At 39.4% G+C, this 26,862-nt stretch overlaps 1 protein-coding gene across 15 annotated transcripts; it reads right to left on the reverse strand.

Moving 5' to 3' along the window:
• Window positions 1-1,054: 1,054 nt before the first annotated feature.
• pfkpa (phosphofructokinase, platelet a) lies at window positions 1,055-25,395 on the reverse strand. Of its 15 annotated transcripts, none has more exons than XM_067486239.1 (23): window positions 25,127-25,395; window positions 20,175-20,248; window positions 17,733-17,810; window positions 17,151-17,340; window positions 16,505-16,670; window positions 15,960-16,004; window positions 15,758-15,866; window positions 15,440-15,535; window positions 14,955-15,050; window positions 14,205-14,297; window positions 12,360-12,485; window positions 11,683-11,747; window positions 11,328-11,397; window positions 10,111-10,257; window positions 9,264-9,334; window positions 8,972-9,059; window positions 8,202-8,354; window positions 5,205-5,369; window positions 4,929-4,990; window positions 4,508-4,619; window positions 3,457-3,556; window positions 2,457-2,562; window positions 1,055-1,865 (listed from the first exon to the last, which is right to left on the reverse strand). In XM_067486239.1, the coding sequence occupies exons 1-23, from the start codon at window positions 25,218-25,220 to the stop codon at window positions 1,709-1,711; spliced, it is 2,463 nt and encodes an 820-aa protein (XP_067342340.1). In that variant the 5' UTR covers window positions 25,221-25,395; the 3' UTR covers window positions 1,055-1,708. The 15 variants fall into 15 exon arrangements, 14 of the variants coding, with proteins under 14 accessions (XP_067342340.1, XP_067342338.1, XP_067342351.1 ...); XM_067486237.1 differs by having other exon boundaries at window positions 3,451-3,556; XM_067486250.1 differs by lacking the exon at window positions 15,440-15,535 and adding an exon at window positions 6,895-7,047 and having other exon boundaries at window positions 25,127-25,394.
• Window positions 25,396-26,862: the final 1,467 nt, after the last annotated feature.

Below are 26,862 nucleotides of genomic sequence, written 5' to 3' on the forward strand. Positions count from 1 at the left end.
ACATTTGTAGTTGGACATTGGTAGCAGATGTGTGATTAGTTCTTTTCTCAATTAAGATGACTTTCAGCATATTCTTCCACAATAGAAATGGCCTTTTAGTATTTAGGTCCATATAGTTTCAAGCAAATTTAAATTGTTGCCTTTGCAGTAATTTGTAAAACCCCTAACATTAGAGCGTATCACAGTTTAACTAACCTTATACACACAGTAGCAGCAAGATAGAAAATGTTGCTATCAATCTGTGGCTTTAGTGATCATTTTGAATCCCCAGCACTATTTTTGTCTGTTTTCGTCAACAAGGTTAGTTTATTTGTCACGTTGCTCATCTCTGTTGTTGCTGTTCTGCAGATCTGTGTAGTATTGTTTAATCTCTGTAGGGTTGTTATGTCATTTTGTAGTTGTTTTTTGTTTTCAGAATTCTTTCTGTTCCCGTTGTGGCCCTTTGTAGTAGGTTTGCATTCTTATGTTGTCATGAGTCTCTTTGTAGTTCTCTTTTGTTGTAGTGTGTTTCCTTTGTAGTCGTTCTGAGAGTGTTTTTTATTGTTGCTTTTTTGTCTCTTTGTAGCAAATTTGTTTTCCTTTGTAGTCATTTTGACTCTTTTTGTTATTATAGTCATTGTGGTTTGTTTAGGGTTCATATCTCTTTGAAGTTTTTCGAACACATGGTTGGGTCCTGTGCTCAGGAGACCAGTAGTATTTGCTTCTCAGTTCTTAGGTAAAATCACACATTAATGTACAATTCATTCATTTCTAGCTCACATTTCAAACATACCACACTATATATTTTGAACTGCCGCGAACAAAATGACAAACAAAACATTTTCTGTAGAATATGAGCCAAAACAACACAAAATACATCAATTATAATAATAATACTGTGTCCAAACAATTTAGTCTCGAGATTGAATTTTTCAGTCATAGTTTCAGTAAATCTAAAAAACTGTGTCAAAGATTATTCTTAGTTTAAATCAACTGAAAGGCAAATAAGGTTTTGGTCAAGGTGTTAAGTCTTTATATAAGTAAAGAAAGAAATAAAGGGCAGTGACACAAATCATCAGGTTACACTTCTCGAGCGATTTTTTTATTCTATGGGAAACATACTCAGTCTCTTACACATCCAACTCTGTGCAATACAGTTACTCAGTACAGCATTGCCTACAGTTAATATATCAACGTTTGAAGCAAAAAAATGAACAATGATAAAAACATAAATATTAGTTTTGGTCTAAAGCACAGCACAACGTTCTCTTGACTTGCAGCTGTAGAACTATATCGCATCAGTCTCACATAAGTATGCTGGACCTCGGACTGGTTCTAGGCAGGTAAACACACAGTTTTTTAACCACAGACACAGTGTCTATTCTGTCCTCAGCTCTGGGCTCGGGTCCTGCCTAAGAAACTGGACACATAGAAAGTGCAATTTTAAAACGATGGTGACACTAAATATCCCGGGCAACAAGAACACACAGATGCACGGTAGGACAGCTGTGTGTTTGAAAGGGACTATCTACGTGTTTGATGTTGCGGATGCTGTAGAGGGTTAAAGTTCATGGATTTTTGAGACACAACATTGAGGAGTAACACTAAGGGAAATGACACAGACAGGAAATGTGGCCAAACAGAGTTGTCTGATGGTTGTTACTGAAGCCTCAGTGGTTCACCCTTACACACAGACTGGACTTTGAAGGAAGTTGTACGGTGTGGGCTTTCACATGGCTACTGAGGCATCAGACTCTTTAGGGCGGTTGCGTTCAACATGCTCCAGCTGTCCAGAATCTGACACGTCATAGCTTGTCTTGTACTTAGCCAGAATCTTCATGAGGGGACGCAGCTTCAACCACCACTGCTCCTTGGGGATCCTGTGACTGCAGGGAGAAAAGGACGTGTCAGTACTTTCTTTACACTCGCAAAAATGGACCTAATCCTGATGTTCATGTTTGATGCACATATGCACAGATCTAAAATTTCTAATGACAGAGAAGCTATGACTAGATCATTCAGACCACCTCTGAATGATCAAACTGGAATAAAAATTACAGCTGCAAAATACTATTTGAAAATAGTAAACAATTGTTTAAGAGGCAAGAACTAGGGACAGTAATATTTCTTTAAAAATTACTTCAGCTAATGAAGACATGCTAATTGCAGATTATTTTTTGTTGATTGACTAATCAATAGAATGACTTGTTTTGTACTTAAATAAAAATAATTTTAATTCTTATTTATTTTAGTTAATTATGAGTTATTTTCACTCAGCCCACTTGGTTTTGGCTCTACAGTAATGTTAGAGTTAAGAATCATATTGTTGATAAGTCATCTTTAACTGGGGGCCATTAATATTATCCAGTCAAATATTAGATTGTGTTTGCTGCTAAGCCTGTTTTACTTATAGAGATATATCATGGAAGCAAAAGATACTCTCACACTCGTTTAAGTTCGGCAAGCGTCATACATACACGAAGTCAGTCTCATCCTTGAGTTGTACAACAGGCTGAAAGACCAAAGCTCTGCGGCGCATCCCCAGCAGACAGCAGGAGTCCTCGCTGTTAGCGAACACTCTGCCTACAGAGAAAAACAGCAGTAGTAAGAGATGGAAACACAGGAATGTACTTAAGTTGCCTCTTTTTTTTTTTTTTTTGTTGCTTGCAAACATATAGTGCACAGACATAACAGTGCAGTGTGTGAGGGGTTATACAGTGTGACGACTCTTCCTTTTAGCTAGTGGCGCCCCTGAATATTTTAGATGTTTTGTATGGATTTGCAAAGGACTACAACTGCGTGGTACAGCACATAAATTAAATTCAAAGGGTTGATGAAGTGGAAACTGCACCTAACTAAAAGCAACTAAAAGATCACAAAGCACCATTGACAAACAGAAAACACGGGGCAAAGCAGGAACAAAAAAAATGTGTGTTACGCGTTGCACTCATGCTTCTCGGTTCCAAATGGCTTTTGAGCCGGTTCCCCACATGTGTCTGAAGATGCTGTGTGCTTTTATGGCATGGTAGACTAAGGGCATTGACAGACAGGGAAATGGAGCTAAATACAAAGATGGAGATGATCATGGAGGCAGCATGAAAAAATAGGATTTACCTTCATCTTAAGTCATCCATGTGTTTAGGAAATAGACAAAAAAACAAAGGAGTTTTACCTTTACTTATCATCTTTATACACATGCAGTCTGGTTACAAACTGTTACGAGTATCAAAAATCAATCAGTTGTTAGTGTTACCTGTCAAAAAAGAAAGTATGCAGGTCCCTTCAATGAGATTTCAAACTAATCTGTTACATTGATGTGTGTATCTGATCAATCATTCCTTTTCTGTATGAGGACAAATACAAACCAAAAGTGACTCCATGACAGACCTGGGTAAAGGTCTGTATCACAATGACCACGTCTCTGTAGGGAGCGAGGATCAATGATCGAAAATCACCACGCTGCTAGCGAACCATTACCTTGTCTGAATGTCTCAACCAGCTTTTTGGAAATCCACTGCATGGCCTTGGCAGAGATTTTGGTGCCAAAGTTTCGGTCAAACGGAGATGGTGCTCCTCCCTTTAAGAAAAGATTTTTTTACATTTATTTAGACAATGCCTATTATTTTGACCTATATGATGTGTAATAAACTCAGAATGTCCAACATGATATTTCTTTGATATCTAAATCTTGTATATTAGTGCGTTTATTGCAATCATATTTTTGTTCAAAATTTTCATTTATTTATTCATGGTCCACCTTTAATATTTGCATGTGGTACAATTATGTGACAATGTGCCCTCAGTAACTAGTAGGAATCGATTTTGCCGCAATAACTTGGACTAAATGTTCTACAGTCCTGCACATCAGCTTGGAGGCTTTTTAGCCCATCTTTTTAAAGAACGGCTTCAAATCAGGGATGAACTCAAGGATGAACTGCCTTAATCAGGATCTACCTGTAGAATTAGTTTGCACAACTCAGAATTCAGAGCTCCATCACTAATAGCAACAGAAAAGGGGTCTAAAGTGTTCACAGATTTTCCACTGCAAAAGCGTCTCTTCTCACACTCTGTAGGTAATGTTTTTTTACCCTTTTCACTTTAATATATGAGACTGGCATTTCCTACTTACTGAGAAGAAGCAGGAAAATGCATAAAGACTTATAATACAGATGCTGGAAAAGTACTAACAAAATGTCCTTTGTTCATGTTTGAAAGGTGCATGCAATATTAGCCAAATTCATTACTTGTGCTATGTTTAAATTTCCTAATAAATGCAAATCCAAACTCTTTTTTGTCTTTCTGGTTTCCCATTTGTTGCTGCAGACACAATCCAATTTCCCCTCAGGAATACGTTTGTTTGATCCTGAGCTATGACGATGAATGAAGAATAGGCCCAACCAATTATGTAAATGTGATTCCAAATACAAATATGTAAAGCTGTTCATTAAATCAGCCCTAGTCTGGAGGTAATGTTCTGACCATGTTTCATAGGGGTATTATCCCACTGGTAACCAGAGCGATGATCTACCTGCTGCATATGTCCCAGGACATTCTTCCTGCAGTCAAATACTCCTTTCCCTTCTTCGGAGTACAGCTGGTAGATAAAGTCCGTAGTGTAGTTTTCATTAGAGTTCTCATTCCTACAAACACAATATGATATGATATTTTTTTTTACCTTGAGTTTATATTATTCTGATATCGAAACATTTATCATGTAAGATACTAACAATACTGAGGGATGGGATTGGCTACATATTTGGTGTGTAAAGTCTATTGTATTATATTGTTTTTTTATTAGCATATGCATACGACTCTGTTCATTCTGATAAAATGCTGATAGTCCACGTATTTTTTGCATGAATTCATGATACATGAAATTATGGATTGTTGACAAAAATATACACACAGGAAAAATTTTCCGCCTGACCCTTAATCAGTCATGTTCTTACCTAAGAACCAGTCCTCTTTGAATGCTTGTCTTCATTTTTTCTGTCAGATGTTCAACATTGGCCTGTTGGAAAAAACACAGCATGTTAGAACAATGTATAATAACTCATACAACTCATAATAAAGCCTGACTGCCCTCTAGTGGAAAACACAAAACATGGCTTGTTAGGGACTGAGCTTGCCATTTGAAACCACCCAAAAATTAATAAATGAATGAAATTGCACTACTTTCGATATAAAAGTTCATGTGTGTATGCTACTAAGACAGAGTGTGTCACCTGCAGGTCTTTGATGTCAAAGGGCTCCTCATAGATGTAAGCAGCATCAGCTCCGGCAGCCAGGCCTCCTACAGTGGCCAGGTAACCACAGTAACCTCCCATGGTCTCAATGATAAACACACGTCTCTTGGTGCCGCTGGCTGACTGCTTGATCCGGTCACAGGTCTGACACATGCATGCGAGCTCACAATGTTAGTACATGGTAGCTAATACAAGCTAAGTCTATAAGAGTCTGTGAGAGTCTGTTAGAGCTCCATCCAATTAAATGTGTCAACTTCAAATTGAGCAAGATCAGAGGTAATATACTGTTTAAATAATATGTTCCACATAGACAAAAAGAAGAGTAGAACACTTATTTCAACATGCTGATTTATCCCAAAAGTCACCAGTTTAGAGACCGGAGCCTGTGTAACGGTGAGAGAGCACATCAAACTGGTGAACTGGTAAAATAAACAACACTTAATATTAAACTTAGAGAAGAAATCTACAAAGTTAATTTCCATAAAGATTGGGACACTGTGTAAGATAAAAAGAAAATACAATGAGATAAAAATCATTTGATTTAATTGATTATAAATAGTACAAAGACAACATATCGAATATTGAAACTGAGAAATTTGATCGTTTTTCGAAGTTCAAAGTTGGTAAAAGTTGGGACAGGGGCACATTTACCACTATGTTGCATCTGTGTTGAATCACCTCTTCTTTAAACAACTCTAAGCTAACTGAGAAGACAGAAAATGTTTTAATTTTGAAAGTACATCTTCCTCATTTTTGGAGCCTCCTTTGTCATATTTTTTCGTTTAATATTTGAAGAATATGGTTTGACATTGTGTTGCTAAAACGAGCAAGACCTTCCCAGAAAAAAACCTGTAACAATTATTCAGCCTTAAGTTGACATTTAAAACTTAGACCATTTACAATTGAAAATAGGTTTAAAATATTTGCAAATAATTGTATTTTCTTTATATTTTACATAACATCCCAACGGTTATGAAAATGTAATTTGTATATGTTTACTTCATCTAGTGGTAAAACTTTATTTTGATAGTCCAGTGCAGATAATCAATCTCAGATCAGGTGACAGTAAACTATCTGAGCTTCAGAAGTACAACACTCTTAAAGGGAGCACTCCAACTATGTTTTACTGCAATTCATTAAGGCTGGTCTTACAAGATACATTTATAAAGAGCAGCAGAGACTAAGATATCCTGACCTTTAGAACTTAGTTTGACTCAAGCTCTTAAAACAATGATTCAACATTTCCCATAATGCAACTCAATGAAACTCAACAATACTAGACTCTACTTGCCTTGTTATTAGCCGTATCCATAAAAAACCAACATTATGGCTTTGCTTTCTGTTAAAAAAAAACAAGACTCAACACTACTACCATCAGAGAGGAACCCATTTAAATTTAAAATTAAATAATTTAATAATTAGATTCAGGTATACGTCTGTTAAAGGGTAAAGCTTCAAATTGAGATTAAAATTGACTTGGGTTTCTGTTAATGGCTAACAAATGTTACAGAGCTGCAGCAAGTATTCCTGCAACACTGCTTTTGTGACCTGACCAGTGTGATTGTCAACACTGGACCTTTAGCTCCACCGATCCACCTTAACATCACATTTTTACTCTCGTTGCATGACCATCTTAAACAAAGTGCTAGTGGCGGTTTGACTGCCTTACCTCTACGATGGCATTGAGGGCTGTGTCTGCCCCGATACTTAGGTCTGTGCCCGGTACATTGTTACTTATGGTGGCAGGCAGCATACACATCGGGATGCAAAACTCCTCATAAGTAGCTCGAGCTTCATAGAGCTGCAGCAGACATTCAAGCGCCTGAAGCAGCAGTATACAAAAATGCATTAGAGCCTCTCAGAGGGCCAGCCACTGAGAGAGAGCCGAAGCTCTCTCATTTTGCTTGAGTGTATCCTGCCATTCCGGCTCTTTCCGTGTGATAGCAGCTATTGCTTCCCTTTGGCAGAAATGAGGGGAGGACAGAAGTGGGAATACAGAGACAGAGATAAAACGTGGAAAATGAGAAGGACGATGGAAAGAAAGACAGAGGAAAGAGTGAGCAAAATAACTATGCGAAAACTAAATGTACAGGGGAAGTGGTGAGACAGGAGAGGACAAGAATGGAAGACGACGAGAAAGGTGTCAAAGAAGAAACGATGGGACAGAGATCTTTGTGTTCTGGAGCCTCAGCAGCTAAATGCAGTGACTCTACACAGGGCAACAGCATGACACCATATCCACTGTGAAAAGTTACATGCAGGCAGGACAAGACCTGACTGAGACTGTGTACATAAGAGGAAGAGGAGGAAATGAAGAACATGGTGGCCAGGCCAAGATTCAGGCTCCAACATGTTCTATTTTTATTTATGCTACTTCATTAGTGTGAAGCAAAGATTTCTTGAATATATTCTTGGCACAAACCTCACGTTATGTGATGTTAATTGATAAAGTTGATGTAGGGGGAAATACAGCGCATGTTGACTGTACAGTACAGTACAACAAACCTGCATGATGTTAACCTCCCATGTTGCTATGATGAATGGAATGACACAGACACAGAGTCAGAAGGGCAGGAGGGCAGGCAGAGCAAACATGGCGGTCACCACACTTGTGCAGCTTGCAGCTAACAGCATGCCTCCATGTTGTCACTCACTTACTTACCTGTTTGGAAAGGGAGGGACGCGACTCAGCAAGTTGACTTTATCTTTACCGGTCAAGCCTCACAGGACAGACACAGTGACTCAGTTTGTCTATGTGGCTCAAATTACATTTGTTTTTGGTGGAATTTTATTCCAGATGAATTCACAACATTTCCGTCGAATGAATCCACTGATATCCTGGTAAATATCCGGAGTGACTAGCCGGCTATATAAGCATGTTTGTGGATTCCGTGTTTCTCCACTTTTGTGTTTGTTGTATGTGTCTGCGTGTGTCTGTGTGTTCAACTAATTCTTGCTGCCAACCCCACCACTTACAGTAGTGATGGCATTCAGAGCCGTGTCAGCACCAATGCTGAGGTCTGAGCCCGGCACATTGTTGGAGACAGTGGCTGGGACCATGACCATGGGCACACAGAATTCCTCATATTTCCCACGCGCCGTTAACAATTCCAGCAGTGACAGGAAGGCCTGCAGGGCAGAGCCAAGGACTTTAGTGTGGGCAGGGGTGGAACTCTGGCAGGTGATTCGGTTAAGAGGTGCTATTTGCCACAGGGAAGGGGAAAGACAAAAGTGGAGGATGCCAAAGGAAGGAGCCAGTTCTATCACAACGGACAGCAGCGAAACAGACAGGTACCACTCTACACACAAACAAACACAAGAAACTTATCTACTTCCATACATTACAGAAAAATAAAGCTGGTGGGCATCTAACAGGAGTGCGTGAAATGGATGGAGAGAAGCAGGTATTCTGTCTTCAAGTGAAATGAATTTAATTATTTTTATTTCAGTTACAGGGCTGGTTAACTTTTCAATTAACTTAAATACCTCAGATATATTTAAAGTACTGAAATCAACAATGAACCAACATTATGTTGCAGTTACTCTTATTAGCTATTGCAGTTTTGGCAGAAAAAATGACTTGGAAGCATGATCGTGTACATGGCTATGCACTGAGACATAGGATGTGTGCTGACATTAAAAGGGATAAGACTGATGGAAACAATCAACATTTTACTATTCACTGCAATATATCCATAAGCAAAATTCCAATGGGTAAAAAAAAAAAAAAAGATTATGAAACATACCTCAAATCCACCAATAACTAGCAGTGCATTTATGTTGTGCTTTCGCATCTGCTCAGCAATTTTTTCAGCATGCTTTGCAGGAAGTGTTCTGAGAAGGGAAGCAGCAACATTATGAGTTGTGGCCAAATGTCATTTACGTATCAATCATATTTAAATGGCCACAATAGTGTTGGTCCTTAAAAGTGAAATCTGTCCATTATTGACTATATCTGTATAAAGTGGCTTACTTTATTTATAATAATGGTTTAAATATTAATGGTTTATCAATCAAAAACAAACATTACATTTATACCTTTTGGTTCCCAGTAAAGATCCACCTTGTCCTGTCCATCCTCCAACATCACCCCATTTAATCTCCTTGATCTGAAGGTAAAACAACAACACATTAGATCACTTAGATCACTCTCAATATGTCACAAACACGCATAATCAAAAAATAAGTACTGTTACCTGACCTTTGGCATATTTATGTCTGGTTGTTGCAGGTGGCAATCAACTAGTATTCACAAAAATCCTAGGCCATAATTGTTTCTGCACAGTGGTCAGTCCATTTACCACAAACATGAGTAGTTACAGTTAAAGGATGGACCACTAAAATCCGCACATTCTGATCACAGTGCATGGCCAGATTTCTTTTCAGAGCAAGTGCTGTTCTCCTGAACGAACTAAATCTGGCCTGAGGAGATTCTCACTAGTAGAAAGGTTGAAAAAGAGTAAGGGAAAAGAAACCTGTTCTACCACCCACATAGAGGACAGCGTTCTCAAATTACAGGTTGCACTGACCTGTTTTACACAGAATAAGTTTCCTCTTAAAGCTCAAACACGCACTTACTAATTTTTTTCTTTTCATTCAGAACAAGAACTCTTCAATATTTTAGTGCTAGTTAATATAAGAACCATCCCTCTTATTACTGAAAACTGAGTATTTGTGAGCGTATTCTACTGCCCACTTTTCTTGTGCTGTACTGCACAAGCATTGCAGTCAGTGTGGGAAAATGGTCTACGTGTACAAATGGTGTCTCCCCCTGATTATTGATCAGAGAGTTAAGAGTGATTACTTTTTTTATTAGGGACTTATAAAAATTTTACAATTAAGACATTCCGACACCGGTATAGAATATCAGTGCTTAGGTACCCACCTGTCCTTTGTAGAATCCCTCAAACCCGTCATTGACAGCCAACATCTTGTGGCCTTCAGAGATGCCTACCCTGATGGCTGAGCGGACGGCAGCATTCATGCCTGCTGCAGGGGCCCCAACATTCAGAACAGCCACATTAAAGTTGCTCTGAGGGAAGTACACAAAAAACACAGATGTGTTCAAATGTGTTGTCAGCAGTTTTATCTTAACCATACATACTAAGCTTATGTTTTAGTTGTCATTGGACAGTTGTTCAAGCTATGCATAGAGAATCAATAAGTGGCTCCTGGTCCCTTCTGCTGCATGCTGGGTCATTATGGTAGATCCAGCGAGACCCAAGCAAGCTCCAGAACAGTGAGTCTGCCATGCTGACTCTACACCCCAACAATGTTCACTGTGAGCTGCATCCTTTGGAGCCACAGCAGAAACTGTCATCCCTCAGTAGGGGAGCCAGGAGTCATCTGATATCATGACACACAGCCAGCTGGATTTCCTGGTTTCATGTGAAGAGGTCAATGGCTACAATTATTGGCTTACAATTCATTAATTTATTTATTTATTTATTTATTTCCGTCCTTTCAGCTTTTCCCGTGAGTTCAGTGTCGCCACAGCGGATCATTGTCCACACGTTGATTTGGCACAGTTTTTACGCCGGATGCCCTTCCTGACGCAACCCTCCCAAATTTCTACCGAGCTTGGATCGGCACTGCACAGCTGGGGTTGGGAACGGGCTGTTGGGGGTTCGGTGTCTTGCCCAGGGACACTTCAACATCTAGCCGGGACTGGGGATCGAACCACTGAGAACCCTGTGGTCCGTGAACGACTGCCTTCATCAAATGAGCTACAGCCGCCCGCACACCATAATTTTGGCCAAATCACATTTACAGGAAGACTTGACTCAGTAAGTGAGGTTTGTTTTACCATCTCTGAAATTAGCAGCACTATAGTGCATCATGGCTGGAACTGCTGAGTCATTTGTCGTAGGCAGCTCCTTAGGATAGTGTAATAAAAAATTAAATACCTCAGTGTCTTTGGGAGACTTATTTGACTATCTAAAAACAACCTGCACTTCAGGCATGGGGGGACTACTACTGTGTGTGTGTGTGTGTGTGCGTGTGTGTGTGTGTGTTTGTATCCGTGGTGTGTAGTAGGAATGCTGACAACGATGTCTGTCGAAAGTCCCAAAGGAAATGTCAAGATGTCATGAGGTGACTTACAGTTGGCAGTTCGGATTCTGGTTTACGATGAGCCAGCAGTTTGTAAGTCTTCAGGTTGTTTTCAAAACTCCTAAGTAAAAAACAGTTCAGCAAGTTCAAACAAAAACATGGCAGATTTTTTTGACTAAATATACAGGTAAACGCACAATATAGAAACAGAACATTGGGATAAATTTTGAATGAACAGAATTACTGATGACTCGCTACTGACAATACAATTGTATCTAGCATAAAAACATCAAAGACAAGAGATGGATGGACTGTGCTTCACTTTCCTACCACACCTGCCTACTCTACTGCAAGAATCTCGATCTGAAGTGAAGTTATGGCTTTGGAGTATGTGATTGTAACATACCTGCCCCGAACCTTCACTGCCTCCTCAAAACGTTTCTCATCCATGGCCTTTTGAACCTCTTGAGTCTGAGGAAATTAAAAGTTTTACAGTTTGAATAAAGTATTATTTTATACATATTGTACTTCCTCTACATAAAAATACAGAGGCAGCTTATTTCATTTATATGCGTTAATAAAAAATATTTGTATTAAAGACTAAATGAAACAAAGGAAGTGTGAACATGTCATTGTCCGTTCCACAAATATGTAGCCTTATTTTGATCTGTAACACATTTCCTGTCATCTTTAAGCCTCAAAATCTGAAAACATGCAAAACAGATTCCCCTGAGTTCAAAATCCAGCAATGACATGCGAATACATGCGAAAGCTTCTTTGTGCATTTCTGTGGACACGAATTACATCACCATCATGTCAGCAGTCATCGCCGACCCTGCGAAATGCTTTGCTTGTCATTAATTAGACAGATTGCCTCCCAAACAATACGGCTCTCATCGACATTAGTGCCACTCCCGGCCCAACAGGCCATGCTGATTGTTATCGTTACTAAAGCTCCTCCAGTCTGTCCCCGACTGGAGTCTTTTCTGAGCGCTTGTGTCTGATGTGCTTTGCAGTTCCCCACTCTGCTCACCTTCTGTGTAGAGCAGCTTTGGCCTGTTTCCAGCCCAGACCAGTACTTACCATCTGTACACACTCCATCAGAGGCAGGCGCACTGATTGGTTCCCGCACAGAGAAACCACACAGGCTGGTGTGTTGGCCGTGGTCTCTAGAAGGGCAAGGACGGCCTCTACACCCATACGACTGGCCTGTGTAAGACAGCACACAAATGTGCATCATCCTCACTATCAAAATCTGGTTTGTGACTCTCAAATCGTAGCAAATTTTGCATTGTATGCATCTTTTCTCTGCTGCAGATTTAAGCTGATTTGTGGAAAACACGAAGGTCCGTGACTGTCTCTGGATGCCGTGCTTAATGCGCTGAGCCACAAATCTGTTAATATGCTTAATCTAAAACCTGCAGACCTTTCCCTCACACTTGACATAGGATTAAGCCGGAAATGGTCTAGAAACTGTGAATCTCCTACTGAACACTTTAAATGAAGAGCTTATAGAGCTTATAGTCTCTATTAGCTTATATTACCTTAAATGTATATTTCTAATTATACTGCATATTGTATAGAATTTCATAAACCCGACAAAATGTGAAAGGCCAAACGTGTATAGTTTAGACTTTTTTTTCCACCTATATTGTAAATTTAAAAAAAAAACATATATAAACAATTATCTGGTTATATTATCTATAAAAACTGCAAGGTTTTACTTTTTTTTTGCCAGCCAGCATTAACTAGCAACACAGCTACAGAGCTTATAGTCTCTATTAGCTTATATTACCTTAAATGTATATTTCTAATTATACTGCATATTGTATAGAATTTCATAAACCCGACAAAATGTGAAAGGCCAAACGTGTATATTTTAGACTTTTTTTTCACCTATATTGTAAATAAAAAAAAAAACATATATAAACAATTATCTGGTTATATTATCTATAAAAACTGCAAGTTTTTACTTTTTTTTTGCCAGCCAGCATTAACTAGCAACACAGCTACAGATGCTGAAAGGCTACCAGCATAGCAATAATCAGCACACCTCAAAGTGTAATGATACAGCATTCCATTTCTTTTTGGTTTTGTCTTCTTGCTTGGCATAGGGTTTACAGAAACATTAATTTTTAAACAAAATACATATGAATTACAATCAAAACATTTTCTTAACCTGAATAAAAAAATGGCACAGCTGTGCTCACAACAGACCCACTTAATTACCACGTAAGAAGAATAGTGTCACAAAGTACACTGTAACATGATAATTCCTGGGATGAGAGCAAGAAAGTAAATTGCGCATTCTGTTACTTGCATAATAGAAAATGTATACAAAGTGTTTGAGTAAAAGAAAAAAATTACAAGTAGTCTCTAACCTTTTTTTCATACTGTAAGAGGTAATTTCCAGGTGGAAACGTCATTAAATTTAGACTAAATATATATCAATTTGAATCGATTACTGAATTTGAATATTTCATCAGATTCCTCTCAATCTCCTTTATGTTTGCTATTCAAATTCTAATGAAAACTCAAACATTTGTAGGTTAAGAAGACATACAGGTTTGAGTGGCAGCCTGATGTTCACAGCCTGCAGCCAAAGCCTGGCAATAATATCAGACTGGAATGAATAAATCCTCAAATGTCTATGGCAAAAAAATGCTCAATAAACACAGTAAAAACAAATCGACTGTAAACTGTACAGCAGCAGAAGACATCAAATCTTGTTTAGATATTTTTTTACACATGGACCCATTAACAACCCAAGGACATTAGAGCTGCTCAAGCACAATACTAGGCAACCGTTTTTGAAAATAAATGCCCGCTCAGCGTAGATAACAACTCATTTTACTCAGTATCTGCTTCAGGGTAGTTTGTCATCATATAAAAGAAAAGCCCTGAATCATGTTATTTGAAAGCACATACCAGGATGCGGTCGAATGCAGATGGGGTCCCTCCTCTCTGTACATGGCCCAGGATTGTCACCCGTGTGTCAAAGCCTAAGCATTTGACAACAAGCTAGGAAGATGCAATACACAGGTCAGAGCAGTGACCATGGAAATGTATTTTGTTATTTCTCTAATGGGAACTACATCTAAGAAGGTATCAGTTTATTTCATGCTTATTAGTAATATGGCTAAATGTAACTACAGTGTGAATTAAAATGAAAAAATATGCAAAATATGTATCAAAACATGAATGGACACGTCACAATAGAAAAGCTATAAAGAAGGGGAAACGGCAAACCACAAGCAAGCCATTCTAATTTTTCAGTCATGTTAGCAAGGAGCCCTGTACTGTATATTAGAGAAGATCCCAGGCAGGAAGTGTTGTGAACAGAAATAGTCAGCTACTGGAAGAGAAAACAAAAGTCCTTCGAAATAAAAGTGGAGGTCATACAATACTGTTATTGTCCCTTTTAGCAAATTTACAGGTAATGTGTCAAAATATGCACCATGACGAGTGTGTGACGTGAGGGCCGTACAGCAGCAGCAGTGGTACTCTGGAAGCGATCTTACCAAACTAGCGGGTGAGTCTGATAGAGCATTCCAGAAACACAGCAACAGATTCACAGCCACACCAGGGCAGCAGTACAGGAGTGGAGGTCATACATAAGAGGGGAAAGGCAGTTGAAGCTGGAACTTGACACACTCTTAAACAAAGCTCTGTACTTACATTCTTAACATAGTCAGTGGTAATAGGCTTGGTGTTACGATCAATCGCCCCTTCGGCTACAATTATGATATTCAGCCTTTTCATCCCTGCTCGGTTCTACAAGGAGGGGTGGTGACAAAAAAAACATGACAGAAAAACTGAGACTGTGACTGTGACTTGGACTTTCAGAAGCATAGGGGCCAGATGACAGTGGCAGCCTAGGAGCTGAGAGCAGATTCAAGCCAGCCTGTGTTTCTGGTTTGTAATCAGCAATTCCCTGCCAACCTCACCACCAGTCATCACAGCATTATCACAGGGTTTGAGTGCAGCCAGCTTTTTCCTGCTCACACTGATGTTCTATTTAATATACTTATTCCAATGACTGTGGCAAAACAAGCGTTACACTGAAGAGTTATGTTATTTGTTGGTCTAGCTCAAAAGACTGGTTTGCATCAGTCGGGTCTCCATGCTTCTGGCTTCCCCTTTCTTCACACTCAGGTACTCACATCCTTTACAATACTAGAGGTTATAGGCTTTCCGTGCCTGTCAATGGCTCCTTCTGCAACTATAATTATGTTCAGCCTTGAGCCTCTGGAGCGGGTCTAAATCATAGAACAACAGCATGTTTCCAAAGCAGAGAGAACATAATAAGATACCGGGCACCACAGCCTGAACACTTTTCTATATACTGTATCTTTTCACATAAGTCAAGATTCACTGCTTAGAGAAATACAGCTGTAGAGTTAAACAAGAACTGATAAATGACACACAGACTGATAACGGTTAATACAGTTTAGTATGGAGAACAACTACAATAATGTTACCGCAGATAGTTTTTGACACATCTTCTCCTCCCAGCCGTCTTCTGGTGGCATCTCAGGAATCAAAACCCAATCAGCCCCACAAGCCAGAGCGCTCACCAACGCCAGGTAGCTGAGTTCAAACACACGGAAACAACACAGGTGATAACGGTCTCTGTTCCTTTGTTATATTCAGGGATCTAAAGTTCATCACGCACAGTCTTACCCACAGTGTCTGCCCATCACCTCCAATACAAATGTCCTCTGGTGGCTGTAAGATGAGAACATTAGACATGACTTAGCAGAGCAGGTTAGTGATAGAACACATGACTGATGGAGTTTTAAACATGGTAAAGATGAAATGGCGCAATGTGCCTTGTGTGTGATGTTAAGTAAATATATTCCGCTGGTAGTAACTTCAATTAACTTTACTCAATACAGTTTTAAGCAGCATAGAAGCCGTTGCTTTAAATTAAAGTTTGGCGATATAGCCATTACCACTATTTTAAATTGAAATAACATGTTCTAATTTACATGACGTTAGGAGTGTTTAAAAAATACATTTAAAATGATATGCTTTTCCACAGTATCTAGGGCCATGTGTGAGATATCAACAAAGGAAAACATTACAAGTAAGCATGTTTGTAACATGTTTACAAGAATAAGACTGGGAGCAACTGTACAACATTACAAAAAGTGGGCCTAACCATAGGAAATGCATAGTGGGCTCCGAATGCTTGCTATAACCCAGCTCCTCTAGCCCAGCCTCACCTCTGTGCAGTTGTCATAATAGCGTCTACGACCTCGATAATTCGGTGCAAAGCAGAGTCAGTGCCGATTGTCATGTCCGTTCCACAGAAGTCGTTATCAATGGAGCCAACCATCCCCACAATGTGAAGGGCCGAATACTTCTGGACAGCATCAGCTTCGATCACACCTGGAGGGATTAGGCGGTTGGGTTGTCCATGTCAGACAGGTTACTCTTACAGCTTGCTGACATAATTATCACAGGATGAGCAGCAAGCTGAGTTCAGGAAGAAACATTAACTTTTTTGAGCTGTAAGAAACTTAACCAATTTCCAATTTACAGTATGCTTTGTGTTTTGTACTATCATTTGAAGTTCTTCTGTGTTTGCACGCTGGAATTGATTTCCAATGTTTCACTATACGATCACTTTATAAATATTATATTTAACAAAAAAAAAAAAATGCATTGATTGATGCAAAATGCAATGCAAAGAGTCACAGTATATAAGAGTTATACCTCCAAACAGTACTGCAGCTACTCCATATGCAGGCAAAAACCTAATTCATTTGGGTTTTAAAAGCAACCCGTGTTCTTTGTGCAGGGTTTACAAAAAAATGGACAAAGTAGCAACAAGATAAGCCAAAGATTGAATGAATTTATCCTCAGCACCTTGCTCCACGAGCTCTGTCAGCAGTCCACTCCACTCCTCCCTGAAAAGGTTGGCTCCTGTCAAACTACCGTCTCCACCAATGACGCACAGGTTGGTGATGCCATGCTGCACCAAGTTGTGAGCAGCCTTCAGACGACCCTCGTGCGTGCGGAACTCCTTACAACGGGCACTGCCAATAACTGTTCCCCCCTGATAACAACAGTGAACATTTCTACAGCGTAAATCCCTTTTAACTTTTAGATTTGACAGCTTTCTTATAACAGAGTCTTAACTTCAGTGTGGGGTTCAAGTAACACAGCTCATGAACACACACTGACTCCTGGGATGTTGCTGCTGCAATGACCTCTCTAACTACAAAAGCACCTTATCTTTTAGCTACACCCCCTCTTTATTGTAAATCTAATGGTTTGCTAATACCATCTTTAGTATTAACTGTTTCATCCAATACAATAAGCAGATTTGTGTTTCTATTTTATCATGTTTAATCGTTAAACACAAATCTAGACATGAGGGACTTGTTTGCAGAACGCCTGCAGTAATAGCATTAGATCTGAGGAATGCTGCCTATGATAATTACTTACCACTTGTAGCATGCTGGAGACACCTTCCCATGTGGCCTCCCTTATGTTTTCTCCACCATCCACCATACCCTGATATCCCTGATTGAATACAGAATAAGCGCATTAAAATAGAAAATATTTGAAAACAAACAAACACGCAAGGCAACATTTGGCCAAAAGCTGGACTCTAAACTGATCACTGTAAATGTGTAAATGGGAAACTCAACGACTTTTGAGTTCAGCATTGATGGGTTCTAGTTTGTCCTCACACTGTGTCATGCAGAAGCAGAATTTGTGGATCGGGAGTGGGAGGGCGAACTTAATATTTGGCAACTGCAAAAATCAGTTATGTAACATCATGCTACGCACACAGATGTCCTGAGTTTATAAGGGCAAGATTATAAGATCCAAGCTTAATCCAAAGCTTCTCTAACATCATTCATACATGCAGACTGGAGCTCTGCTATTACAGGGTTTCAGCAGGTTTCAACAAGTAAAATTTAAGACTCATTAGAACCTCTTTAGGCCACTTTGAATGCCCTTTAAGAACTAGTTTATATCCACAAAGGAGAGAACATAAGGTTAAGTGTTGAACATGAATACGTTCACAAGTAGATGTGTTGATTCAGATCAGGCTGGAAACCAAACCACCCTGAAGACATTTAGGGGATTTCCCACCAACTTTCCTCACGCTAAAGAAGCTACTTGGATTAGTAATGAAACTTTTCAAGCTAACAACAAGGAAGTGCAGTGGCCATGACTCAACTTTAAGAAAACCTCAACTTTATGGGTAAGAGTCTTCACATATACTTTTTGGTCTTTTTTTATTTTATTATTTCTTTTAAAGCTACAATGTGCAAAATCCGCAGCATAGCACTGCAGTGCATTTAGTTCAGGTGTCGTTACATGTGCACTTTCAAATGATGAGTGAATAAAAGTAACAAAAAAACACTTTTGGAAGACTGAAGTATGAAGCTTATTTACGTTACTAACACGTTACTAACACTTCTCATCTTTAGATGAGAGGTCAGCCCAAATTACTGAAAGGCATTTCTACATGCGGCACTACTGTGTCAAGTCCACATTTTCCCCAAAACATATAAAAGTTATTTTAGGTTACTGTAAAATATTCATTTGTGTTCAGGAGTCTCTGTCATGTGCCTCTGTCTGTTTTTCAACTCTGCATCAGTCTGATTAGCTTCTAACAGCTCTGGTAAGAAAAATTAACAAACTGGGAAAGACATGAAAACATAAATGTGAGTGACCTGAGAATACTGGTTTTAATGGATTTCGTACGTACACCAAAGTTTATGAAAATTATTCACAACCCAAGCTTTTCCACCTTGGAATCACAATGTCACTGTATTTCACTTTTAATACATTACACATTAAAATGTTTCAGTAATCCGTGTTGTTATAATAGTTCAACGTATGTAACTGATCACTAACTAACCACCACATATATGTGTTGTAATAAAGTTTGAGCAAATGCGAGATTTCTTATAATGCAAGTAACTTTATTAAAACATTATTTGGCTGCTATTAACATGCTACCACCTAGTAAGAAGAATCTAGGGGACGTTAAGTCAAAAATAATAATGTTTTTCTCTATATCTCTGGAGACAAATGAAGATGATGGGGAGAGGTCGGTAGAAGGAGGAGAAGATATGAAAGGGGTTGAAGAGGAGGGAGAATTCGATGTTACTGTAACGCAGGAATAAATGTTATGGGTCAAACGCAAGTTGCAGGTGAACCAGTCGATAAAAGCAAACCTAGAACAACCGGCTGGAAACCCGGGGAGTTAAAAAACACCATACAGAGCTCGTGGTTCTATCACACTACCCATCGTAGACTAAGTTCCAATTTGTTGACATCACAGGTTTAAAACAAAGCTTTAAAGAATTTACTAAACAAAATCTTAGATTTCTGTGAAACGTGTGTGAAAACAGACCTCGGGAACATAGGATGCAAAGGAGAGCACTTGGGACCCTATAGTAGAAAATCCTATAGGAGTGACAAACATCTTGTTGCAGGAGAAAAAAAAATCAAAGAATATTTTTGTGCAAAAGTAATTGTTACATGTCATGAAAATGGAAGAGATGAAGAAAGTGGACCCTGCCTGACATCATTAAATGGCATTAATAAGCAACAATATTTGGAAAAGCTAATAACTAGCAAGACTATGCAATTTCTGGTGATTCGAGTCGTACTCACAAAGTGAGGTGCTGCTCCTCTACTGATCTACTATGGCAGCAGGTCTGACCTACAGTGGTGACACTTTTCGGAACTCACCAACAGAAAGGTAGAGGAAATCTCTAACCACTTTACCAGGTATGGGTAAACTGACTACAGATCACAAGGTGGCACCCGGGTCCCCCAACAGTTACCGCTGTGTGGGGTCAACTTCACATTCTCTTTAGACTGTCTGATGTGACTTGTGGCCAGTATAAAATTTGTGCTCACCTCATGAATGAAGTAAACTTTTGCTCCCACATATAACCCCATTCGGACCACAGCACGTACAGCAGCATTCATTCCTGAAAGAGAAAGAATTTTAAAACCAAATGAATATTAACCTGGAAGCACACTCTGTGCAACCCAACAGTGCTGTGATGAGCAGGCTACAGTAAATAGTTCAGTTTTAGACAGAGAAAAAAACACATGGCTTTCCACTGTGGCAAATTGTAAAACCCTGAATTTCATGGCTGTTCCACGGTATAAGCTGCATGAATATGAATGAATTTCTTCTCTGTCAAAAAGAACTGCAGCTTTAATATCAATTACATTATAATTCCCTGTCTTTAGGTTCTGAGTATGCGTAAGTGTGTCTAAGACTTCACGGAAACTCACGGGATAAAAAAAAACCCTCTATTGGTCACATTTTCTTCTTGTAACAACACACGGCCTTTTTTGGGCACAAGCTTTCCGAGCTCCTCCTGCAGCCTCTCACTCACACTGAACTGGCCAACCAGTCGAACACTGCTCTGTGACTTGAATGTCAATGGCAGCTTAGCGTCAAACACTAACAGATGCTTTACCAAGACAGGATGTTGACTGACTAGAAGAAGAAGAAGTTTACTTTCTCTGCACCAACTAGAGAATGCTCAGACTCTAAAGGCTGCTATTCAGTACTGGTACTGAGCAACACAAACGTTTGGGCCACTCAGGCAGCAGGAGATTCCCAATTAACTATAACAGGAAGAAGTCAGAAATCTGTCCACGTCTACGGAAAGTCACAGAGGCTTCAAAGTACCCATAAAAGGATCAGCTATATATTATGTTGTCCAGAGTAACAGCCCATGTTCCCTTGTGTTGTTATATGTTCAAATGAACAGCCTGATTTTATTACAGTCAGGGATGACAGAGAAAAAGACAGCAACAGAATTTAGTGAAAACATATCTTTAAATATTCTCTTTGAGCTTTACAAATCTTTATCAAAGCAGACAATCGCATTCTGCATGACTGATGCTTTCTCATGCAGAGGGAGCAAAAGGACAGAGCCAAGGGTACATACACTTCTGTTGTGCACACAGCCTCACTGGTTTGCTTGAGGAAAACCTCCACGTGTTTTTCTTTTCTTTTTCTGCTTGGGTCTATGTCCATCATTATCTGTGGCTACTAAGATGACAAAGACACACTAATGACATTTTTCTGCCATATTAGGACCTGACACTGCTTGTCATTCCTGCACTTACTGGGAGCAACTAACTAAGGGTTTAGTGTCTTGCTCAAGGACAAGTGCTCTAACTCCTGAGCCACAGGCACAACCAAGACAAAATGTTGATGCGTAGCAAGGTATGAAAAGAATAGCTGTTTACAGCAATCATGGGGGCTGGTTAACATCTGTGTTTATAATTATATCATATATTAATCATGCAAGCACTGTGGTGTCCATGGTTGAACACCATGCAAGAAACAAAACAAACAGAAAAGTTACACCTGAAGTTTTCCAACAACCACCTTGACAAGCCACAACACTACAGTAACAATGTTTTGTACTGGTTCTTTGCCCTTGTGCCCTTAACATTATTAGAAAACACTCCATAAATTTCCACTGTTATGCTGATGATACCCAGCTATATTTATCTATGGAACCAGATGAAAATAATCAGTTAATAAAGCTTCAAGCATGCCTACGAGACATAAAGGCCTGGATGTCCCACAATTTTTTACTTTTAAACTCACACAAAACTGAAGTCATAGCATTTGGGCCCAAAAATCTCAGAGATATGATGTCCAACCATATTGTTACACTAGATGGCATAAGTCTGGCCTCCAGTACTACTGCAAGGAACCTTGGAGTTATGTTTGAACAGGATCTGTCCTTTAACTCACATATAAAACAAATCTCTAGAACAGCCTTCTTCCACCCACGGAACATTGCCAAAATTAGGAGCATACTGTCTCAAAGTGATGCCGAAAAACTGGTCCATGCATTTGTTACTTCTAGGTTGGACTACTGTAATTCCCTACTTTCAGGATGCCCCAGTAACTCCCTAAAGAGCCTGCAATTAATCCAAAATGCTGCAGCAAGAGTGCTGACTGGAACTAGCAAGAGAGATCATATTTCACCTTCACTAGCTTCTCTCCATTGGCTTCCCATTAAATCTAGAATAGAATTTAAAACCCTGCTTCTTACATATAAAGCTCTGAATGGTCAGGCTCCATCATATTTAGAAGACCTCATAGCACCATATCATCCCAGTAGACCAGTTCGCTCTCAGAATGCAGGCCTACTTGTGGTTCCCAGAATTTCCAAAAGTAGAATGGGAGGTAGAGCCTTTAGCTATCAAGCTCCTCTCTTGTGGAACCAGCTCCCAGTTCAGATTCGGGAAGCAGACACCCTCTCTACTTTTAAGTCTAGGCTTAAAACCTTCCTTTTTAATAAAGCATATAGTTAGTTATAGTTATGCTGCCATAGGCTTAGACTGCTGGGGGACCCACCCCCCAATGCACTGAGCTCCTTTCCTCCTCTTGAGCATCTCTCCTCTCCTCTCATCCCGCAATTGTCACCACTGTATGTCATTAACTCTGTGTGTTCTCTCCCGTAGTTGTGTGTTCTCTCCCGTAGTTGTCTTTGTCCTCCTCTGTCCCCTTCTCTCTGTCCCTTTCTGCAGGTGTCCCCCGGCTTTGAAGCTGTGTGTCTTCCAGCGTGAAGCTACTGGTCCTACCAACCTGCCCGATGTTTTGTTGTTGCTTTTTGTTGCTCTGTTCTTTTCTCTCTCCCCTTTCCACTCACCCCAACCGGTCGAGGCAGATGGCCGTCCACCCTGAGCCTGGTTCTGCTGGAGGTTTCTTCCGTTAAAGGGAGTTTTTCCTCTCCACTGTTGCCTATGGCTTGCTCCAGGGGGAATTGTTGGGTTCTCTTTATACATCTTTATAATCTTGACTTTATTCTGTAAAGTGCCCTGAGATGACTTTGTTGTGAATTGGCGCTATATATATCCGTGTTCTTAACATTACAGTGCTCTTAGTTAGGCTGGTTCAGTCAGTATGTGATGTGACAATACGAGTAGTTTAGAAATGAAACTTCAGATCATAAAGCAAAACACAGCTTCAACCTATCATTTATGTCTATTACCATTAATACGTTAATGTCCCCTTTCCCCAAACTTAAAGCAGCACTGGTCCACAGAAAAGGACAGCGAGAAAAACAATTGTCAAGTACTGTTACTTTTAATATTTTAAGTAAAAATCATGTATAAGTCACGTGCTTACTTTTACTTAATTTGAAACATACAAATTTTTGTTTGTGTATTTTTACTTTTACATCAGTACAGTTTCTGAGTACTTCATCCTTTCCGGAATGTACAATGAACGGAGCATCATGATTTAGGGCTTTGCTAACGCTATACTACTACAGCTACAGCTTGAGGGGAATGTGAATTCCTACATTTATCAGGTTTAATCTGTCGCTATATAGTTTTTGCTGTATGTCTCGCACCATTATCACTAGACTCCTGTCAGTGGCTTTTTAGTCCACTTTATTTGCTTGTTCAGTTTACCAAATCCCTTCATTAACCCAAGGGCTGACAATCCCTGTAGTGCCATTTACAAATTCTTATTAGACCTATTCTCCATTACAATTAGCTGTAAACATCTGTGGTTAGTGAGAGTGGTGTGTAAATTAGATAGAGCCCGGTAGAGATGGTGTGAGGGGAGCTCAGAAACTCTATCCCACCACACATCATATTTGAAAACCATCATATATGAGCTGAAGCAGTTTTGAGAAAACATGGGGTGAAATTCCTCCTCAGCCTTTTACCAGTACCAGAGGTACTTGTTTATGAGGTTATTGTCAGTCATTAGATTGCACTTATTTTTCCAACAACACTATGAAAACCCAATGTGTGATGAACAAATAGACAATATATTACAATTGTGTTTTATTATCATAAGCCCAATGTGTTTCTCTATATAGCTGAGTTAGTAAATGATGATCAGATCACATTTTAGATGCATAATACAGAGAAGTGACAATCAGAAAAGGGTTCACGTTTTCTTTCAGTCTTGCAACTCTGATTTTATAAAATAAATTGAATCTAATTATATTTGATAATCATGAACAGAGTTACAATATAGTATATGTTTAGTAATACATAGAGTTACAATAAAAACCAAATGCTCCACCGCTACTGGAACAGTCACGCTCTTTCTCCTCCATTATAGAACGATGTGGTGATCGCGTGTATAACTTAACACTTTGCGGGCAAATGAAAAGTGGAGCCGGCTGACACGTGACCAGCAGGGTTTCCTCAGTGACGCAGAGCCGACACAGAAAGCCGAAGCGGAGATGTATGCAGCTCCTCACGTACGCAGGATACAGGCATCCCCTCCACTGGCCCGCACTCTGTCTGCTAACCTCACGCGCACACAGCTATCTGACTGCTTCTACCTTCATTTTCTGCTTCTTCCTGTTAGTAGCTGGGCTTCGACTTTTCACAAATACCAACAGGCTGCAGTGTAGAGGCCTATACTCGTTCCAGCTTTCTGTAATTTAATTAGAGGGTAAAGATACGTAAATGCTAACAACAACTGCCCAGTCATGATAATAATATTAAATACAGGCGCGTGAGCTGAAGCACTCAGCACAGCTCGACCTTGACCGCTCTCTTAAGTTGTTGTCATAGTACGCAGCAACAAATGCCATCAAATCGATGACAGATGGGGATGCTGCTAGCAAGTTACTTCATGCGTTAGCATGCTAGCTGGCGGTGAGCTTCCTGAATGAACGTTCATTAAATTCCTGCTTTGACATTGTTGGGGTGTCTGTCTACTGCGAAGCGCGAGGCGCGTTATTACAGATGAAAGTCACGCCACTTCAGTGTCACTGAGTGGAAGACGCGTGTTTTCGCCATCTACGGGCCTGCTCACGATGAGACATTTCTGTGGAACTGTCACTTCACACTTTTACCTTGAGCATCCCCTCCGCTCGTCAGCACTGCGATGGCTTTCCCAGCTCCTGACAGGTTCTCAAAGAAGATCTTCTTTCCGTCTGGCTGCGCCATTTTCACGGGGAGTCTCTTTATGTCCTGGTCCAATAAAGTGCTATAACGTACGGCTTTCAGGATACCACAGTGCTGAAAAGATGAAGGGCGACAGTCGTCTGCACCTCTTCTTATGTATGCCCGCAATGTTTTCCCTGTTCCGCATCTGGGTCTCGATCTATGATTTGCACATACTGACTATGTGCAGATGAGTGGCATCGCCGCAGCCAATCAGATTTAGTGTTAACTGACCCTGGTTTGATTTTAAACCTATAGGAATTTTTGAGACGTAGTGGCACATTTGTTAAGATGTTAGAGCTGGTTTCATATCTATCTATATATCGATAGATATATTGATATATAGAGATATCTATACATATATAAGGATGTATGTATATAGATGATATATACATAGATATATTTTTGATAAAATTGTGAGAGCCAGGATATTTATATGTTTTATGATCTATGCATTGATTTTTTTATTTTTTAGATATTTTTCACTCTTGGCAGATAGGATGACCACACACCTGTAACCACCATGAAGCCTGTCAGTTACACTGGTAGTTAGGATACATATTAAATTATTAATTGTATTTTTTTATTCTTATTGTTAACATTGTGACCTGACAAAGATCCAAGTTGAAAACACTGTCCCATATAAATTCATTTGTAGGTGAACATTTGCTAGTGTGTACCTGTGACTTTTCATTGATGATTTAGGCTACATAATATTACTTATTTGTGGAAGTCTACAAGGCCTACATTATATAATGTACTTGGAAGCTGTGTCGCTGTCTCCATCCAGTGGCACGAAGAACAAATTACAAACACTGATAAAATGTAGATTTTTTTGCTCCAGTAACAAAAGGCAAAACACATATGTGTATAGTAATAATGAAAAGGCATAATCAGAGAGACTTTTATTCATAAAGAAAATGAGTTAGTGGTGGCTGGTGAGGGGAACTGAATCATCATTGTCTTCCTTTTCAGAAACAGCTTCACAAGTTCTCACCCAATACTTTATCAAATATTTATTCACATTCAGGCTATGTGGCTGGAATATAAATATTTTTTTTTTTATTCTGACGAGGTAAATGTTTCAATTCCAGTCTTCTTTGCAATGATAATGTTGTCTGCTTAATCTGAATCACAGTTCCCACTTTGAAGTGGCTGATACATTCAAAAAAGTTTCAATACTGCTCAAAGTTATAACTTTGGTTTAATTAACAGTGCAATCATTCACTTAACAAGGTTTTTTTTCTTAAACTCTAGGCCCAGGGTCTAATCAGAATTTGAAAATCAAGACATTTTAAAGCCATCCTTCTGTTTGAATACTGTAATTTTAGTGGCTTGTCCTTGTCTGATGAGATGGGAGCAGTTTGATTTAAATGTAAAGTTGAGAAACAATTGTCCAGCAAGTTCTCAGAGGTAAAAATCAGACAGACGACTGTTTTAGATGTAGGAGTCTGGATTATATTTAGATGCTGTATGTGTTTTATGCATCTGTGCTCAAAGTACAATTACAAATCATTTTAGGTTTGTTGACTAATTGTGTTTTAGGGTAGAAATGGTTTTGTACAGTATCCAGTATGTCAGCTAAAAATGATTTGTTTAATTGCTGTGACATTTTGCAGAAAATATTCAGTGTTAGTCAACACAT

This window comes from Channa argus, chromosome 19 (assembly GCF_033026475.1).
Source record: "Channa argus isolate prfri chromosome 19, Channa argus male v1.0, whole genome shotgun sequence".
In the NCBI taxonomy this organism is placed as follows: Eukaryota; Metazoa; Chordata; class Actinopteri; order Anabantiformes; family Channidae; genus Channa; species Channa argus.